Source organism: Pteronotus mesoamericanus, unplaced genomic scaffold (assembly GCF_021234165.1).
Source record: "Pteronotus mesoamericanus isolate MK-2021 breed Mesoamerican mustached bat unplaced genomic scaffold, CSHL_Meso_final scaffold_99, whole genome shotgun sequence".
NCBI lineage: Eukaryota > Metazoa > Chordata > Mammalia > Chiroptera > Mormoopidae > Pteronotus > Pteronotus mesoamericanus.
In genome coordinates, this window is record NW_026555330.1 from 7,393,889 (window position 1) to 7,414,576 (window position 20,688).

A 20,688-nucleotide genomic window follows, 5' to 3' on the forward strand; every position below is an offset into this window, starting at 1 on the left:
CCAATAAATCTTAGCCATTAAGGCTAATTTGATGTGTGATGCAGACAGCTGAATTAAGAATAAGGTACTTTCTCAGCTCCTCTAAATTTTCTCTTCTCGTCTCTACCATTTTTTATACTGGGTTAATCTTTTTTTTATTCATAAAGGTTTCGTTGCGATTTGTCATGGCTGCCTTAACAGGGCAGCTGATGAAGACTTAGATATGGAAGTCTGCATCTCATTTATCCCCAGCGGCAAAATTAATAAAGCAGCAGAAAAATAGCTTCCTGCACTGGAACTTCTTTAGCCAACTGAGTCATCCCAAATCTATTTTGCTGGTGTCTTCCAGAACTGGAGCTCAGCTGTAAACTCTAGGAGACGGTGGCCAATGTCAACTGCCACCTACTGACAGCCCAACTCATTGCGCAGAGAGGCTTGGGCCGGAGTGGCCGGGAGTGGGTCCTCCCAGCCGTCCCCTCACACGCCTTAGCGAGCACCTTCTACAGGCCAGGCTGGGGGATATAAACCAGACTGGAGGTTACAGTCAAACGGATCATGCCGCCGCTGTCCGCCAAAATCAGAAAAATATCCTAGCCAAGGATCAAGCTCGGGAACGAGCTGGAGAGATTATCTGCTCTGTCCCTTTGTCTCTGAGAGGGTGACTCTCCAACCAGTTTTCCTACTGCAGAAGGGCTACCAAATGCCGGTGATATCACAGACAGTGACTCTGCCCGGTGGTATTTATTGATGTGGGTGTATGTTAGCTTCCCAGGGCCGCCGTCACAACATGCCACAGAGTGGCTTAAACAACAGAAACATATCTACTGCCTTACAGTCCTGGAGGCTAGCTATCCAAAATCGAGGCGTTGGCAGGGTTGCTTCCTTCTGTGGCTGCGAGGGCAGGCGCTGTTCCAGGCCCCTCTCCTCGGCTTGTATACGGCAGGCTTCTCCCACTGTCTCAACGCGCTGTTTTTTCCCCTGTGCCCAAACTTCGCCTTTTTATAAGGACACCAATCATATTGGATCAAGGCCTACCCTGAAAACCTCATGTTAATTTGGTTACCTCTACAGAGACCTTATTTCCAAATCAGGTGCCATTCTGAAGAACTGGGGGCCAGGACTCTACCAGGCGAACTTGGGGGAGACAGTTCAACCTGTGACAATGAGTGTCTCTGAAGCCGGTTTCACGAAAGCTCTCAGACAGCCTCCAGCAGCCCAGTGTAGGGAGAGCGCTGGAGAGAAGGTTAAGGATTACGGTTCAAGCTCTAAATTAGCCACTTCCCTGCGTAGGAGAGGCAACAATCCATGTTTCTCCCTCACATTGCTGTTTCCTTCCCCCTCTTTCTTGCTCCCTCCCTGCTCTAAAAATAAATTGTTAAAAATATTTAATAAACAAAGAAATAAAGAAATTAGCCACTTCCCTTCTCTGAGCCTCAGATATTTTTCTCTAGGGAATAAGAGACGTAGGCCCTGGCCAGGTAGCTCAGTTGGTCAGAACATTGTCCTGATACAGCAAGGTTATAGGTTTGATCTCCTGGTCAGGGGCACATAAAAAATCAACCAATGAATGCATAAATAAGTGCGACGATGAATCACTGTCTCTCTCTCTCTCTCCCCCTCTCTCTCTCTCCCCCCCGCCCCCCGTCTCTAAAATCAATAAATTTTAAAAAATGTTAAAGAGAGACTAAGAGATTTGGACTGGGCCTCCAATCTCTCCCATTTCTCTATAGGACTGGGTGCTGATGAAGTGGGAGGAGCTCAGGCGGTTCTGTCGGGAGGGTCCTAGGGACAGTGATAAAGGGGACGGTGAAAGCACCTACTTCAAAAACGTTGTGAAAACTCACAAGGCCTCTGAATCGTCCGGCCCTGGGCTGTCGCTCCATGTAGGTAACTGCTAATGGTATCACTGCCATTATTACTATCAGGAGCCGGGCTTCGGGCCTGGACTCAGCTCTCAGCAGAGCGCCCAGGGTCCTATCAGGTAGCTTGCAGGGAGTGACATGCTTTGGCTGGTGAGGCTCCTGTGAACCTTCTGACACATCTGCCTCACCTATGCCTTATCCAAATCCTATCCCATTCTATTTAGCTTGTTCACATTCATGCCATTAGAGCTCAGGCTAGGATTTCAGGTGATTTTTCTCACTATATTTTATAACCCTTTAATAGCATCGGAAAGTGTAATAAAACCTTGTTAATCATCTCATTTACACGGCGCTCTGAAGCAGCCGTGCAAGGCCGGACCCGTGGTCTTGTTCTCGCGCGAACACTAGCCTGCTGGAGGCCTGGAGCCATCACTGAGCTCCTGCCTTCATGGAACCATCGGCGACTCTCTCCTGTGTGTCCTCACCTAGGCTGTACGCAAGTTGAGGAAACAACCTGAATCTTCTGACTCAGATTTAGCAAAGCTCATTTACTGACTCCCACAATGCACCAGCCCCTCTAACATAAACTATCTCGTAGAACCCGCCCCACAACCTGATGTGTAACGCGGCAGGACGTATTGCGGGGAGCGCCACGGTGGAGCGCAGGGCTCCTGGATCTGAGGGTTACCACCCGGGGCCAGCTGAGATGGGAGCAGGGCTCTGAATCCCGCAGAGCGCGTCCTGGGGTTGTCACGGATGAGGGGCATGGCGGGGAATAAACACGAGTCATCACAAACACTTCTCTGTTTGCCAGGAGAGAGGACGTGGCTCATCCCTCTAGCGTGGAAGGCCCAGTGCCCCTATGTTCAAAGGCTTTTATTGAAAGGGTTATCAGCGGGGCTAGGTAACAGGAATGCACAGGTTATCTCATTACATCCATTTGTTAATGTTCACAGAGAATAGATGATGCTTTGAAGAAAACAAATGGCAGGAACACACCGATTTACATGGGTCTGAGAGGAGACTAGTAAACGAGAGATGACTAAATTTGAGAGCACAGTAAACACAAGAGTGCCTAAGGGTGTAGGGTTAGGGTCTGTGAATAACGTAAATTTCCCTCCCAGCAAGAGCCGGCTATAGCATCTGAGGGGAAACCAAAGCACACTTTAAAGAATTTACTTTTAGGCCTGATTTACCTGGGAACCGCCAGATCTGGTTTAGGACTGACTCTGGTTTTGTTTCGAGCCTGAGCCAGGTGGAGGAAGGGAGCCGCCAAGAGACAAGGAGACTTCTTTCGGATAGAATGAGGACTCTGGCCATGTCCAAGCCGAGCCAAGGGGTGCGGGCCTTTGTGTCCTTTTTCCATGTCCCCCAATTTCTTGTCTGCCTCCCATACTGATCGATGTCTGGCTTAGGCTGTTATCTCTGCATGAGATAACTTACACGTCATCAACAAATGACCATCACAGAGCAAAGCAGAGAGGCAGGAGCTACGCCCCTGCCAGCGGGGACAGGTTATGTCTCCTCAGGAGCCTGTTTCTCCAAGGCCTCCCTGATGATTTCCAGCCTTGGGGCCCTCCTGCCTGTCAGTGGGGTTACAGTTCCTGAAACCAGACAGGGCGTTTCCCAACACTGATGAGGCAGGTGACGGTACTCCCATCTCCCAGGTGAGTCCCCGAGGCTTGGAGGTCACATGGGTAGGCAGTGGTGAAGCCAGGATACAGCTGTACCTGTGTCTGAGTGGGAGGCCACCCCCAGCACAGTGCCTCCTCTCCGAGCCTTACCAGCTCAGTGCACCTGGCGATCTCCTGCCGAGCGGGCAGTATGTGCTAGGCCCGCCTGGGATTGTCGTTTCCTGAGCTGTTTTTTGGAGGAGGGGAGAAAGGAAGATAAAGGTGGTTATAGTTTGGGACTTGAAGCTTCTTTACCATACACGGAGTCCGTTTCCAATAGACCCATCAAGATTCTCTAGTGAATCAAGTGAAGATGTTACCGAACAAAAGGACCCGTGGGGGTCGCGCGGAGATGCTATTATGGAAACAATGACACCCTCCTTCCCCGGGACCGCTCGGTTGTGGGTCCTTTGCCCGCTGCCCTTGAAATTATTGCTCTGAATGGCAGAGTTTGGTGAAAAGGAAAAGGAACTATTCATTCACAAGTTTTACAGGTTTGACTAATGGTTAAATGTCACCCTTAAACCTCAGAATCCCTTCAAAACAACCACCAGCACACACACCGTCCTGCCTTTCCCCCTTTGCCCAGTTAGGCCAGTCAGGCCGGTCAGGGTACTGTCCTTCAGAAGAAAAAAAAAGAACAGACGTCCAGGGCTCGCCTGGGCAGGCCTCTCGCGGGTCTCAGCTCCATCCACTGCGTCGCCGCGATCTCCAGCTCTTAATCCATAACCGTGTGGCACCACTCCTGGCCCACTACCAAGAGTCCTTTCTCCCCTCTTTCTTCCCGTGTGGTCTTCACACTGTTCCCCAGAGTCTGTGTCCCTTTGTCTCTCCTGCAGGCCCCTGTCTCTCCTCCCTCTCTCCCAGTTACATTCCATATAAAGTCTTTGAAACCTTTCTGATTAGCTTTGATGATATGCAAAATAACCCTCTTTGCATATGAGGAATGAAGCTATCCTGTTATTGACATACAAAATGACTCTCAATGGCCCTGCTCAAGGATCCCATCCCCCATGGCGGCCTGCCCTGGGGTGGGGAGAATATATTTTTCTTGGACACCCCAATCTCTGGACCCCCGTTACAAATACCCTTGGGGGAGCCCTGGCTGTGCCCGTTACAAAGACACAGAGAAGACACTCCCCGTCTTTGGAAAGTAAACAGGACAATAACAGTGCAGTGAGGTAAGCACTGTCTCGTGGGAATCATGGGACTTTCCCTGTCACCCCGGAAACAGTTACCAGCACTCAAAACTGAGCCTCAAGAGTCATCAAATACTCTACAAGCTGAAGAAAGTAGAAAACAGGGCTCAGGCACCTCCTCCAACCATCAGCCCGGCCCCTAGCACTTCACACACTTAGATAAGCTACCCGGCTCCTTCTGCCACCAGCCCAGGGGCAAAACGATAGCTGGGCCAAGAAAGGGGATGGGGGGAGGGTGGCTTCTGCCCTCTCCAGTGCAGCAAGGACAGTTGGGCCATCGGTCATCCTCTCCCTGTGCTCCTTCTCCCCTTCAGAGAGGCCTTCCTTACAGCTTAAACCATGACCACCAGCTCTTCTGAGAATCCTTTAATCATTGACCTGGCTTTGAGATCAGTAGAGATAGCCTGGAGCTGCACTGGCCGACATGGTAGCCACTAGCTCCATGTGGCTACTGAGCACTTGAAATGTGGCAAGTCTGAACTGAAATGTGCGGTTTGTGCAAAACAGAAACTGGATTTTGAAGACTTAGAATAGTGTGGGAAGGGGGGAATGTAAAGTATCTCAGTAGTATCGTTAAAATTGATTACATGTTGCCATGATATTTTAGACATATCATTTGGATAAATAAAATATAGTATTAAAATTAACTTTACCTGCTTTGCTTTTTAGTGTAGCTACCAGATCATTTAAAATTACAGATGTGGCTCACTTGACATTTCTATTGGACGTCACTGCCCTGGAGGTAACAAGCCACAGCTGGGCAGCACTCACCCAGCAAAGCTGTACACTGCCTGGGGCCACAAGGGGGCGGTACTGCAGCTCCGAGCTGCCTCGGGCAGGACTCCAGCGCGAGGCAGGCAGGCTCCTTACGTTTCCTAATGCTTTTTTCTAAAATTTAAATGGCCCATATAATGTCATCCCTAAGTTAAATAATAAAAAATAGTAATTTCTCTAGATCAAAAGTTCCAAACTCCTGCATTACAACTTTCAAGACTGGAATTTTAAGGAAGCTGCAAGTTTCACGATCACAGCTAGGGAAGCACTATAGGCAAAAACTATTAGCAACCCAACTGCACATTAATAAGGGGCTGGTTAAATCAGCAAGGTACGGCTATAATATGGAATACTTTGTAAGTATTACAAAGAATGTAAATGAACACTTTTCGAATATGGTAGATATTTATGCTGAACTCTGTGAAAATGGCCAGCTGCAGAATTGTATGCCCAGTGTGTATGTCAAATGCACTTAAAAATGGGGAAAAAAATTAAAGGACGTTTGCAAAGACATCGGGCTGAAAGGATATTGTACAAGAGATTAACAGTCATTTCTGGACAGACTATGGGTGGCTTTCTTTCCTTATTTTTACAACTGCTTTGTAATTAATTTTAAAGTTATTAAGTTGTCCTACCCCGACTTCTTTTCAAGAGCCACGCCTTTCTGAGCCCTTGCTAAAGGAGGAACCAATGCCTTCCTTAAAATCCTGACATTTTCCCAATACCTAGCTGGGGTTTTCACCTTGTTCCACATCGTCCTCTAGCCCCGTGTGCCTGTCGTTCCCACTCCCCCAACCCCCAAACCTTCACGCAGACCCCTTCACGGGGTCCCTGTGTCTCTTCTCGGTCCCTGACTGCCTGGCGAAGACCCAGCCCGATCACCGCATTACGGTAAATTTAACACAAAATCTGGCGGACGTTTCGGAGCCGATTGAATCGGAATGCCAGGGTTACATCCCTGGCACACAGTGGCCGGTCAGAAACCTGCGGGGACAGCTCGCTCCACCTCGTCCCGGAGCGCTCTTCGACGTTCTGGAAGCAGCACTTCTGCGGGGCTCCGCCGCGGGAGCTGAGCGAGCGCTTCCGGTACCCAGTGCGGCAGCTGCGCCGCGAAATTTGTCCTTTCGGAGGCGCCGTCCCGCGCGCGCCCCACTTCCGTCATGTGACCGAGGAGCGCTGGAGGCCTGTGCTGGAGAAGGAAGAACCGGCGGGATTCGGCAGGGGTCCTGGGTCTGGTGGGCGGCTGGCGGGATGGAGGCGACTTTGGAGCAACACTTAGAGGACACGTGAGTGGTGCAGCCTGTTCGGACTATCCTGAGGTCGCGGCTGGGGCATTTGAGCGGCGAGTCAAAGGGGCGAGCTGCGAGTTCTGCCCGGGTGGCTTGGGGACACTGCGCGACCCCAAAGCGGCTGGGTCCGGCGGTGAATCGGGCCCTGAGGTCGCAGGGAGCTGGTGACCCGGAATTAAAATCCTGCCGGGCTCCGCACGCTCCCTGCGAAGCGAGTGTCCACGGCTGGAGCCCTGAACCGCCGGTCACGTTGAAACGGTCTCTAGACCGGAGTATTCTGCGCAGGTTTCAGGAAATGGATTGATTTGGGGGAAGAATGTGCCTGCCACCTGTGTAGTCGAGCCCTGCAGTGTAAACGTAAACACACATACATCTCCTTCCGCGTGTGACCGGTTATTTGGTGTAAGAAAACAAAAGACATCCCTTTAGTTTTCCAGCGAGGACTAGCTAGATAGAATCCAGAATAAGAAGGCGTGCAGGGCAGCACCGCCGTCGCCCCAGCCCCTCCGGAGGCAACCGTGTTGCTTGAGTGTCTCAGCAGGTGTTTGAGAGCTAGCACGCTGAAGCATGCATTTCCAACGAGGGCAGCCTTCCAGAGCCCCCTAACACAGTCTCTTCTGTCATCAGAGAGAACTGGTTTAACTTACATAATTCTTCTCGGGTTGGCGGGGGAGGGGGGTTGATAATGAAAAAGGTTGAGAAACACTGGTTTATAGCACTTGCAACAATGCCTGATACCTAATAATACTTGTGTGTGTTGTTGGGATATTCAAATTGGTTTTCTGACATCATGTGTTCCTGGAATTAGAATGAAGAATCCATCCATTGTTGGAGTCCTATGCACGGATTCACAAGGGCTTAATCTGGGCTGTAAGTATCTCCCCTGAGCCTGCGGTGGGTGGCACAGCGTTTGATGTTGACTGGAGGTCCCTGTGCTGTTACCCTGCCACTTTCTGGCTACTTTTGGGAGAGTAGAGATTATCTCCAAATAACAAGATTAGAAAATTAAAACTTTGCACTTGGTATTGACAAAGGTAGAGACGTTCCTTGCACTACACAGTTGTTTCTACCAAAACAGTATTTGACTCATTTTAAAGTGGGTCGAGAAAGGATCTCTGGTAATGACAGCAGTTACATTGATTGAATGTGTGCTGTGTGGTTGCGCTGCCAGGCTTCCTATTCTGATCTCCGATTGTCAGTCCTGCAGGTACTATTTTTTCAGTCTGCACTTAATAGGAGAGTAGGCAGTAAAAATGGGGCTTCAGAGTTGGACACGCCTGGGTTCAACCCCTTCCTCTTCCATTTGTTTGGACCAAACAGAAGCTTTCTGAGCCTGAGTTTCTTTACTGAGTTGTTGTTTAATGATGATAATAATTATTAAGTTGCGTTTACTGAGCTTTTACTATGTGTAAGGCACCATTCTAAGTGCTTTACATATACTAAGTCGTTTAATCCTCATAACATGAGGTAGGTAAAGAAATGAAGTGGTTGAGTTGAGATTTGAGCCTGGCGCCAAAGCTTCTTAATCACAATGCTGTAAGATTATATAATATGTGTAAAACAGAGCACACAACCCAAATGTAATGCTCAATAAATTATAACAATTACAGGTGGGAAATACATCCAGGAAGGTAAGTAATAACGCATTCAGCTGATTACCTCCTCTTAACTGCAGGACTTTTTAAATCTCTGAATTTTTGCCCTGGCTGGTGTGGCTCAGTAGATTGAGTGCCGGCCTGAGAACCAATGGTTGCTGGTTCAATTCCGAGTCAGGGCACATGCTGGGTTGCCGGTCAGGTTCCCAGTAAGGGGCACGTGAGAGGCAACCACACAGTGATGTTTCTCTCCCTCTTCTTTCTCCCACCCTCCCCTCTGTCTAAAGGTAAACAAATAAAAATTTAAAAAAAAAAAAACAAACCAACCAACCTCTGGCCTTTTGCTGGGAGGGTGACTGAGAGGTAACCTGCCTACATAACTCAGGTTTTACACACAGTGAATTGGGGGAAAAGAGGCAGGAGAAAGGCTGAGCACTTGCCAGGCTCACTAATGGGGGTTCCAGTGAGGGAACCTTCAAGGCCCAAGAGCCTGCCCCATCCGTCCATCAGTGTTCTGGGTGACAGTCCTAAGTCCCTCTGTTCTGCTGTAGTAGGGTGCCTGTTACCTGTTACTTTCAGGCAGGTGAGGCTTATGCTATCTTCATATGTGCAAATGTGTTGTAAACTTAGTAATTACTTTTTTGTGTCTGCTGCCCAAGATTTAGTTATTATCTACAGGCTAAAACAAATGATAAAAAGGCAATTCTGTTGATACTGGAACACAGCCAGTTGTTCTAGTGGAACTAATTGCTCACAGAATATCCACATATGCTGCCAAGGTGGTCTTACAGCTGAGCTCCTGAGTAAAGACTTTTATTATACCCTTTGAGGTTGAGCTCAATAAAGGGAAATCAGATTTCCCATGAGGAATTAGTTTCAACAAGTCTTTGGCCCTTACTGACTGCTTTTTGTCGATCTCGCTTCTGACTTTCTTGTTGGTTTCAGCAAGGTTCCTATAAAATGAATTTATGACTTTCAGGTTGACTTGGATTACAGCTTCCTCATACGCTTGAGAAGGTGTTTAGAGATGGTGATGGGAAGGACTTTGAAAACTGAGTGTCTGTTACGGCTTTATTGATTTGAGAACTGATGTCTGGCTTTCTCACTGATGTAACCAGCCAGGTAAAGCAGAGCAGAATCATTTCATGTCAGTTACCAACTAACCTAAGAGACTGTGGACGGAACTCTTCCTGTGAATAATTCAGTGAGAGACACAGTATACTACAGCTCTGCACTCACTCTCGGACAATCAGGCAACGTAACCATCTCTGTCTTCCAGGCCGTGGGACCCTGTCAGATGAGCACGCCGGGGTCATATCTGTTCTAGCCCAGCAAGCAGCTAAGCTCACCTCAGACCCCACCGATATTCCTGTGGTGTGTCTAGAATCAGATAATGGGTAAGTAGTAGTCAGCAGGTCCCTTCCTTTCCTTTTTGTTCAGAAAAATCCCTGGGAAACTCGACTGGGGCCTGTCCTGTGTTCCTCAGTAATTCTTCATTCAAAGGGCTGTAAGGAGACCTGCACCCTTTGGACCACAGGTGCAGGCAGCTTGATCTCTGAAGCTCATGGGCTTTCAGACCACAGTGGCACTTAACGTGAAGAGGGAGAATTGGCATAAACTGGCAGTCTACCAAGAAAAAGAAAGTAAAATAGAGGAAGACCAATCAAAGGAAAGAAACTACTTCTGTAATAATAGGAATACTAAAGCTATTTTAAGTACACAAGCAGAATACAGCAAACTACATACAATATCATCACAGTTTTTCACCCTGGCTGGTGTGGCTCAGTGGATAGAGCACCGGCCTGCAAACCAAAGGGTCGCTGGTTCAATTCCCAGTGTAGGGCACGTGCCAGGGTTGCAGGCCAGGTCCCTAGCAGGGGGCGCACGAGATGCAACCACACATTGATGTTTCCCTCTCTTCCTCCCTTCTCTCTAAAAATAAATAAATAGAATCTTTAAGACAAAAAAAACTATCATCACAGTTTTGTAAAAAAAAAAAAAAAAGGCGGCCGGGGGCGGGGGAACGTGTAATACTATATATTGCAGATAAAACCAGGAGTGGTTGGATTGTGCGGTTCATTTCATTTTTATAGTATATACTTCCCTGTATTTCCCAAATATTTTGTTGCGTTCATATATTGCTTTTATACATAGAAAGATGCTCTGGGCAGAGAGGGTGGCAATGGGGAAGGCAGGTGACAGACCTGAGGAGTGTGTATGTAACACCGAATGCGTTTGGTCTGTGATGGAGGAGGTGGAAAAGCTGGAAGTCAGGGCAGCTGCCTGGTGTGGCTCAGTGGATTGAGTCCTGGCCTGCGAACCAAAGGTCGCTGGTTCGATTCCCAGTCAGGTCACATGCCTGGGTTGGGGGCCAGGTCCCTGGTTGGAGGTGTGTGAGAGGCAGCCAGCTGATGTTTCTTGCATCGATGTTTCTCTCCCTCTCTTTCTCCTTCCCTTACCCGCTCTCTAAAAATAAAATCTTTTTTTAAAGAAAAAAGAAAAATGCTAAATATTTTTTAGTTGCATCCTAAACCAAACTTCATCTTTAATCTTACACAGACTCCCACTTGGGACATCTTACCAAATGTTTCCTGCTTTACCTTACAGGAACATTATGATCCAGAAGCATGATGGCATCACAGTGGCGGTGCACAAGATGGCCTCCTGATGTCGCCGCAGCTCTGCCGCCGCCGACGCAGGGGTGCGGGCGTCTCCGCGTGAATTACTGCGCACGCTCTGACAGCTGCAGTAGTTAGGCTGTTCACTGACGGCTTTGGGCACTTTTAAGTTTAGAGTAAGTTGCTTTTCGACACTCTATGGACTATCAAACTATTAGCAAGAAAGGATCTTGTTTTGCAGAGCAGGTGCAGGTGATTCTGTATATAGAATTTTGTTGTATGTTCAATAAATGTGGTTGGAGGAAAGCTTGGATCTTTTCTGGATTCTCTAAAACTTACCAAATGTTCATTTTTATAATTATCAAATTGTAATTGTTTTAAAAAGCTCTTCGCTCCAAATTGTTCTCCTTTCTTTCAGAAGCTTCCTGAAATACCTGTACTCGCACAGAAGTTTCTGTGCATTTTTATTTTTATTTTTTAAATTAATTTTCATTGAATTTGTTTTCATTACCATTTAGTCCCTTTACACCCCCCTTTCCCCTGCAGTCACCACGGAGTTGTCCGTGTCCACAAGTCCTTTTCCTTCTTTGCTCAGGCGCTCCATCCCCTAACCAACCCCCACCTGGATACTTAAATAAAGCGCATTCCTACCCCACAATAAAAACAATGGCTAAAAACATTTAAGCACTTACTATATGCTAGGAGCTCATTCAGTTCTCATCAAATAACCCTCTATAGTAGGTCCTCTTCTTTGCCCATTGTATGAGGCTGAGGGATTAGCAGGCACCGTTGGACTTAAGAGTCCAACTTGCAACCTGCGCTCTTAACACCCAGACTGCTGTGGAAACTGGCCAGAAAGGAAATTACCCATTTGAAAATGCGGAACATCCTCTCTTCAACCTCTCTAGTTCTCAACGGCGGAGTGGTCCCCAAGCAGGCGTGAAAGATCTTGCTTTGTTGAATTTGGAGACAGCTGCTGTTGCTGTTTACCGATTTAATATTTGACAGTATGAAAAAATCCCTAGAACCTTACTATTATTTACTCAAATACCAAGCATCTACCAATAGAAAGTGCTATATGAATATACTAGGATTTTGAATAAGGCATGGCCCCAGCCTGGAACTTAGACTTCAGAAGTATGTGTGCGCACGTTGTCTTCACCGTTCTTACCAACACCCGGTGTGTGCTGTGCATGTTTGTTTCATCGTCCCCGCGCTAGCATCGCGCTTTGGGGGCAGCTTTGCCTTATACACCGGTGTGCCAAGCACCTGGAACATCCCCGGCACACGGTAGGCACTGAGGGAGCACCTGCTGAGTACAGGGGTGTAACAAAGCGGGGTTTGCGGTACAAACTGGCCTCTGGGCAGAGAGGGCGGCAATGGCGAAGGCAGGTGACGGAGCAGGGGTGTGTGTGTAACACCGAATGCTTTAGTTTGGGGTGGAGGAGGCAAAAAAGCTGGAAGGCAGGGCTGTTGCCTCAAGGAACTTGAATATTTGCTTTTTTTTTTTTTTTTTTTTTTTTTTTTTAAGTTTAAAGAAGCCTAGGCCTTACCCTGTTAGAAGAGCGGGGCCTGGAACGGAGAAGAGTCAACACTGAGCTTTCAGATTAACCTGAGGTAGCTCATTTTTTTCCAAGGCGAAAATCTTCCTCTTGCTTATCCATGTGTCTCCAATTCCTAGCCCAGAGTAGTGACAGCTAACCTTTAGTGAGCTTTTGCTGCCTGTTGAACAGTATACAAGCATTTGCTTCATTTAATCTTAATCATTTGAGGTATTAATCTCCATTTTAGGAAGAAATGGGCTCTGTGAAATGAAGTAGCTCAGAATCAAATACTAGAGACTAAAAATGGCAGAAGGAATAGAAGGATGATTAAAGATAATTGAATCACCTAGTCTAGAAGATGACAACTGGGTGCCTTAGACGGTGGGAAGGATCACAACGGGAAGATGGCTGGGTTTGAGTTTAGTCTTGGTGAGGTAAATACTGGCAACACTTCCATGCTCAGTAACACGTGTTGGGCGCTCACCATGCGCCACGCGCCACGCGCCACGCACAGCACTAACCTCCCTTCGGGCACCTCCCATTGCATTTAGAGCAAAATCTGATGCCCTTGCTGTGGTCTCCCGAGCCCACGTGATCCAGCCCACCTGTGCCCCATCTCCTGCCGCCCTCTGCCTGCACACAGCCCTCTCAGTAACATAGTGCCTGGCACATAGGAGGCAACTTTATTGAATGAAATGAATAAATGAATGTACTTCTCTGTTCTTCATATATTTTGAGATAGGGTGTAGTGCACCCAATTCTACTGAGACAGTAAGACTTCTGCTGGAAAGAGGTCAAGGCTGGGAATGGCTGATCTGTAATCTGTATGGAGCAGAAGCCAATGTAGGATTTTATGGGGTTTTATGGAGACCACCCCTGTGAGGGTTAATTTGATATGTCAGTTGACTGACTGGCCTCAGGATTTCCAGATATTCGTTAAATATTATGTCTGGCTTTGTCTGTGCCCATGTTTCTGGATGAGGTTAGCATTTGAATCAGTAGACTAATTAATGTGATGGACCTGATCCAATCCATTGAAGGCCTGAAAAGAACAAAAAGCTGAGTAAGAAAGAATTCTCGTCTCTGCCTGCCTGTCTTCAAGATGGGACGTGGATCTTCTGCATTTGGACTATGACTCGATACATATACTATGACTCGACTACAATACCAGACTGCAAGTCTTGGACTTCTCAGCCTCCAAAATCACATGAGCCAAGTCCTGAGTGAATCATTCTCTCCTCGTCCTCCCCCAACCCCCATAAATCTCCAAGGTTTTCTGTTGGAGGTTGATCACTTAGACACCCTGTCCCTGCAATTTGCTCAAAATTCTAGACTTCTGGAAGGAATGAAAGTGTTCGGTATAAACCATATTGTTTGCAGAATAGTTCAGCACAGTGACCTACTCTTACAATTTAGGGAATGATGGAAATCCTCCCACAATCTAAGCTCCCAGATGCCAGCCAAAGGCCAACCTTGTAACAAGCCTTGCAAAGGATGGGAGTCAGGCAGCTATGACACCTCTTTTCTGCACCAAGATGGCATGAGAACACAAAGAGCCAACTAAAAATAAAACCTTCAGCCCTGGCTGGTGTGGCTCAGTGGACCCAGTGCCAGCCTGAGATCCAAAGAGTCGCCAGTTCGATTCCCAGTCAGAGCACATGCCTGGGTTGCGGCCCAGGTTCCCAGTAGGGGCCGCACGACAGGCAACCACGCATTGATGTTTCTCCCCCTTTCTTTCTCCTTCCCTTCCCCACCCCCCAAAAATGAATAAGTAAAATCTTTTAAAAAAGAAGAAGAGAAAGAAGAAGAAGATGGTTAGAGGTTGAGGTGTTGGGGACTCCCCACTCTGTGTGGTGTCAGGAATTGCAGCCCCACACGATCCTGGCCTTGAAAAAGGGCCAGTAAGTCTCGACCAGAAAACTAGGAATGCTGGGAGACAGACATAACCTGATGCTAGCTCAACCAGAAAACTAGGAATGCTGGGAGACAGACATAACCTGATGCTAGCACCAAAGGTTCCCGTGGGAAATCAGGCCTGAAAAATCCACTGTTCCCTTTGAAGCTTGCTTTGCTTTGAATAGCTCTGTTAAGCTCCAAACAGGAGAGAATTCCTGAGTTCAGGAGTCCTGCCTTAACAACCATCTGACGTCAGCATGTCTAACAGACCCTGACCCGAGGCAAATCTCTGTGTTCCTTCCATTGCTATCTACGATCCCTATCTGTAAATATAGCCTTTAAGCATTGATTGATAAGCTTTCCACGTATACTGTATAGCATTCTCAATAAAAGCCACTTCAGAGAAGGATTTGGAGCATTCTCCACTGGAGGGAATCGCCATCCCCTTTCCCGCCAGACCAAGTGTGTCCGGAACGACTTACTCTCATCTTCCACAGCCAGGAGGACCCCTCAGGACGGAGACTCCCACGTCTGGCTGAAGGGTGCCCATGGGTTGTAGGAGCTCATTAATTTTCCGGAGATCATGAATAAGTCTCCACTTGTCTGATTTTGGGGGGACAAGAAAAATGGGAGTATTCGAGGGACTACTGGATGGCTCTATATGCCCAGCTTTTAACAATTGTTGGACGAGTTCTTGTATCCTAAGTAACTTCTCCCCTTTTCGTGGCCACTGATCAACCCACACCGGCATATCTGACAACCAGGTGCAAGGCAGAGATACCTGAACTGTGGCCACTAGGGAAAAGGGGGAAGAGTAACTTGCATTCCCCACTGAATAAGGAGCTCTCTCTCCCAGATGTTAAACAGAGCAGAGAGAACACAGGGTTGAATGTGTCCTATCTGCCAGGGCCACAGCACCTGAGGGTCCAAATGCTCCTTCGTGATGGAGAGATGCCTCCTATGCCAGTTATGGAGATGTCGATCTCTGCTAACAGCCAATCCGGAGGCCATTGTGAATTTGAAATTATGGAGACATCTGCACCCGTGTCTAACAGGCCTTGGAAGACTTTGTCTTTAATCTTTACCTCAAGAATGGGTTTATTTAATTTAACAGAGGCAGTCCAATAAATTGATCGACTGCCAGTGCTGCCAAAAGCACCTCCTCCTCTGTTAATGCCTTGAACTTGTCTGTATAAGGAAGGAGGAAGAGCTGGATGACTTGAGTCTGTGCAGGTGTTAAATGAAACCTGAGGGCCCTAACCATTATTTTAATCTCTCCTTGATAGTCCGAGTCAGTTACCCCAGGCTGAACTAAAATTCCCTGAACTGTGAGGCTCGATCTCCCTAATTATCAACCCGACTGTTCCCTGGGGCAACGGCCTCTGGGCTCCAGTGGGAGCACCAGTTATTTTGTTCTTTCAGAACGAGCTCCTGGGTAGTGGCCAGTCCTGTGCTTCCCCTTGCGGCAGCTTGGAGACCTGTGACCCGGAGGAGGCCTCAGCCTGATAAACTTGGCTGGAACTCCTGTTGGTTTCCAGGGCACCGGAGCTCGCGCCCTTCTGCCAGTTTCCCTGAGGAGGAAAGAGCTTTCCATCCTTGTCCAATTTCAATCTCCCTTGATTGGCCCAATGTTTTCCTTTCCACAACACGGGCAATCCTTGCTAGGTGGGGCCATGTTCTGAACTAGGCCTTTCAAGCGGCAATCGTTACAAGTATGGCCAAGACGGCCACATTTGAAGCAATTTATTTCTCCTTTAATGTCCACTGCGAGTAAGGAGGCATGGTGGCACTCGGTGCAAACATTCTGACAGGCCTTAAGATACTGGCTGGTGTCAGTGGTCATAAATTTAACGGGGCAGAGCACCACCTTACAATCATCATTAGCATTCCCATAAGCGAGCAGCAGTAAATGGGTTTCTGCAGCTTCTTGTCTTTCTACCTGTCTCTGGATGGCTTCTTGTAACCAAGCTATAACATCTGTGTATGACTCTGTGGCTCCCTGGAAAATGTTAATAAAGGATCCAGTGGTCTTAGGCTTCACCTCTGGCCCTTTCTTAAGTGACCACAATGCAACCTGAGCACACTGAGGGAAGACTTGAGGATCCAGTTTTTCCTTTTCTTGTGGGTTCTCGCGGGTTCTCATATTGGCCAGTACCTAGGAGCGTATTTAGTAAGACTGGATTGTCGTTCCTTAACTTTTCGGCCACATAGGGATGACAGCGTTCTTTATACCCTCATACCACGCATGGTAATGGAAGGCGTAAGTACAACCCGTGCTAATGCAATCCAGTCACAAGGGGGCTAGTTGATCTCCTTTAGTAACGGCTGAGATAAGCTCTAAAGTATAGGGTGATTGGAGCCCATTTTCTCCAATACTTTCTTGAGATCTTTAAAGATTGCAAAAGGTAGAGGTTCATGTGTAGGCTTGCCTTTCTGGTTGACAATAGGGGAAGCAGCTAAAACTACCCAACCTTCTGCCTTCGCAGCTTCCTTTAGACAATGTTGCAGGACAGGGGCGGTATAGTCTATAATGCTGCCCAGAGACAGGTGATGGACCAGAGAGTCCTCTAAATCTAGGTCCCAACACAGCGCTGATGGGCGCGTTGGGGGAGAACATTTGGGACGTAGTGTTTTCCCTTCGTCCTCCTCATCCTTCATAGTAGTATCAGGGGACCATTCCTTTGGGCCCTCACTGGTGTCAGACGAGTCCCTTGTTGCATGTGAACAAATTGCCTTAATATGTAAAGGAGCTAATGCAGTTCTTACTAAGCTCCAAGTAAGAAGGTTTTGATGGCCAATATTAGTCCCATTCTCCCGAAGCCACTTTAATTTCTTTCCTATTTTTTTCCCATTCTTCTATATCTAGTGATCCCTTGGTGGGGAACCACGGACAATAGTCATTTATGATTTGTAGAAACTCAATCAAATTTTGTTCTTTAACCTGACATCCCGCGGCTTTAAGAAGCTGCTGGAACAGTTGGAAATATTCCTCCTGCTCTTTAGAAAGCCCCGAGCCCATTTTTACAGCTGGAATGTTTTTTGCTTTTCTGGAACTTACTGGAATGTTTTGGTTTGTATCCTCCCCTGTCCTCGCTCTGCCTGACTCCTTATGTAAGCCTCTCCTGGTTAATTGCGAGGGAAATGAATGCAGTTGAGTCAAAGTGTGCTGCTTGTGAGGAGGGCTCCCATCGCTGTCGCCCCGGTCACCCCTACCTCTCTTACACACTTTGGTTTCTCTCCCAGTCGTCTAAAATGGCTGGAAGGGCTCAGAATGCTGGGTGACCAACCCTTATAGCACACATCCCCGAATGAGCCAAAAGTTATATTATCCCTATTGGAATTCCCTATGAGGCCCCTGTATGTCTTGGGATTCACCCCAGACACTTCTGCGAGGCCCCCCACTCACGTAGGGATGCCTGAGAATTCCAGCCGGAGGGAGAAAGTGCCTCTTAGCTTCGAAGACTGACCAAGACCGGAGGACTCATCTAAATCCTGGCTATTAATCAATTAGTGAATGGAAACTGCCTGACAATACCTAGGAGCGGAGGGAGGAGAGGGAAACCGAAAGTAAAACAGGCCCAAAGGATGGCCCTGAGGAAAAGCTCCCCTTCTTTTATCTTAGACACACCAGCGGCCTTACCAAACCAATAGTGCCACTGTCCCTTATCTGTGGGATGAGTGTGACAAAAATCCTGTCATTCTAGCTGTGTCATCCGCGGTGTGGGCTCATAACCTCTAAGCTGCTGCAGGTCCCGAAGTGAGAGTCTCTGTTCTAGCGCCAAATGTGAGAGTCTCTGACCCACAGAGTCCTCCTGGCTGTCACAGATGAGAATAAGTCGTTCCAGACACACTTGGTCTGGCGGGAAACAGGGGTGGCCATTCCCTCCAGTGGAGAATGCTCCAAGCCCTTCTCTGAAGTGGCTTTTATTGAGAACAGTACACAGCGTACATGCAAAGCTTATCAATCAATGCTTAAAGGCTATATTTACAGATAGCGATCATAGATAACAATTGAAGGAACACAGAGATTTGTCTCAGGTCAGGTTCTAAGGCATGGCTCCTGAACTCAGGAATTTACTCATTCTGTTTGGAGCTTAAGCATCTAGTTTATATTAACAGAGCTATACAAAGCAAAGCAAGCTTCAAAGGGAACAGTGGATTTTTCAGGCCTGATTTCCCACGGGAACCCTTGGTGCTAGCATCGGGGCATGTCTGCCCCCCAGCATTCCAAGTTTTCCGGTTGAGCTAGCATCAGGTTATGTCTGTCTCCCAGCATTCCTAGTTTTCTGGTCGAGACTTACTGGCCCTTTTTCAAGGCCAGGATCGTGTGGGGCTGCAATTCCTGGTACCACACAGAGTGGGGAGTCCCCAACACCTCAACCTCTAACCATCTTCTTCTTCTTCTTTCTCTTCTTCTTTTTTAAAAGATTTTACTTATTCATTTTTGGGGGGTGGGGAAGGGAAGGAGGAAGAAACGGGGAGAAACATCAATGCGTGGTTGCCTGTCGTGCGGCCCCTACTGGGAACCTGGGCCGCAACCCAGGCATGTGCTCTGACTGGGAATCGAACTGGCGACTCTTTGGATCTCAGGCTGGCACTGGGTCCACTGAGCCACACCAGCCAGGGCTGAAGGTTTTATTTTTAGTTGGCTCTTTGTGTTCTCACGCCATCTTGGTGCAGAAAAGAGGTGTCATAGCTGCCTGACTCCCATCCTTTGCAAGGCTTGTTACAAGGTTGCCCTTTGGCTGGCATCTGGGAGCTTAGATTGTGGGAGGATTTCCATCATTCCCTAAATTGTAAGAGTAGGTCACTGTGCTGAACTATTCTGCAAACAATATGGTTTATACCAAACATCTCCCAGACCACTAAACTGGGATTCTGCTAGCACAGTTATCAAAAAGTATTAGAGAGTCTGGTTTAAGAGCCTGGGAAACCTCTCATGTTTTAAAAAGGAACACACACAGCCCTGGCGATTGTGGCTCAGCGTCGTCCCAAAACCGAAAGGCTCAGGGTCCGATTCCAGGTCAGGGCACATACTTGGGTTGTGGGTTCAATCCCCAGTTTGAGCGTGTACGGGAGGCAACCAATTGATGCTTCTCCCTCCCATCGATGTTTCTCTCCCTTCCTCTCTAAAAGCAATGTAAAAAGTGTCCTCAGGTGAGGATTTTAAAAAATATTTTTAAAAAAATAATAAAAAGGAACATGCATAAACATGTGCACATTTTCCAGCTAAAACAGGTAAAACACACTTTGGCCTAAAATCCGCTCTAGTTTAAAACCTGAGATGTTGGTGCTGGGGAGATGAAAGGCAATTTCCTGTTTTTTGTTTTTGTTTTTGTTTTTTTTGAGGTGGAGGGTGCAACAAAGGAAGGAAATGGAATAAGAAAGTTGAATCATCCCAGTAGTTTTCCAGGAGACTCAGCCTTACCCATTTCCAAAATGCAATACAGAAAAAGTCTCATTAAAATTCAGGTATACACCTTCTCTCGGAGGTGTTTCTCAGTGAGGTTTTAAAGCACAGAAAACAGCAATTCAAATGAGGCCTGGAACCCCACCTTGCTCCCGGGTCCTTTCGTCAGCACACAGAAGGCCACACAAATGTGCTGAACTTCCTGAGCATTGCCATTTGTGACCCAAGAAATGTACCTGCCAACCCGGGCAGAGGGACATCGTCTCCTCCTCTGAGATACGCGTGTTCCACGGTCCCCTGAGGAACAGCAGAGGCGCAGGTGTCAGAGTCCCGGGGTCCCATTCTTTGCCTTGAGCATAGTGTTAAGGGGAAACCCCCACACAATCCTACCACTGGGTTTCCCTGGGTTTCCCCTTTCTTACCGCCTGAGGCATATTCAAATTTGTAAGAATGTATTTGATTAAAATTCAATTGGAATTAAATCAGGCAGCATCAAACTCCACGTCGTTAGGAGTGCTCTACCAACAGAAGCTTGGGGAGAGGCTTTTAGGGAGAAAAGACAGAAGCAAAGCAAGGAAACGACTGACTGGCTGTCGCCTAAAGCCTGGTTGGCTGTGACTGGTTGTCCTTAGGTTTGGATGTCTTCCCCGCGCAGCTTTCGCGGGCTTGGCTTTAGGTTTGTTTGCGTCGGCTGCCACAGCCCCAGAGCCACCTCTGTAACGAGCTCCCCATTTGTCCTTCAGCAGGAGTGTCCGGGAGGACTTTTCACTTGGTTCTTGCTCCAATGCTGGCTTTCGGGCCTGCAGGGAAAACACCTGCACGTCGGGGTGGATGGCGGGAGGGCACTGG

At 47.8% G+C, this 20,688-nt stretch overlaps 1 protein-coding gene across 1 annotated transcript; it reads left to right on the forward strand.

The window, feature by feature from the left end:
* Positions 1–6,642: 6,642 nt before the first annotated feature.
* On the forward strand, positions 6,643–11,321 carry LAMTOR5 (late endosomal/lysosomal adaptor, MAPK and MTOR activator 5). The gene is made up of 4 exons (XM_054565067.1): positions 6,643–6,773; positions 7,585–7,646; positions 9,651–9,768; positions 10,979–11,321. Exons 1-4 carry the CDS (start codon positions 6,739–6,741, stop codon positions 11,037–11,039), a joined length of 276 nt encoding a protein of 91 aa, XP_054421042.1. The 5' UTR covers positions 6,643–6,738; the 3' UTR covers positions 11,040–11,321.
* Positions 11,322–20,688: the final 9,367 nt, after the last annotated feature.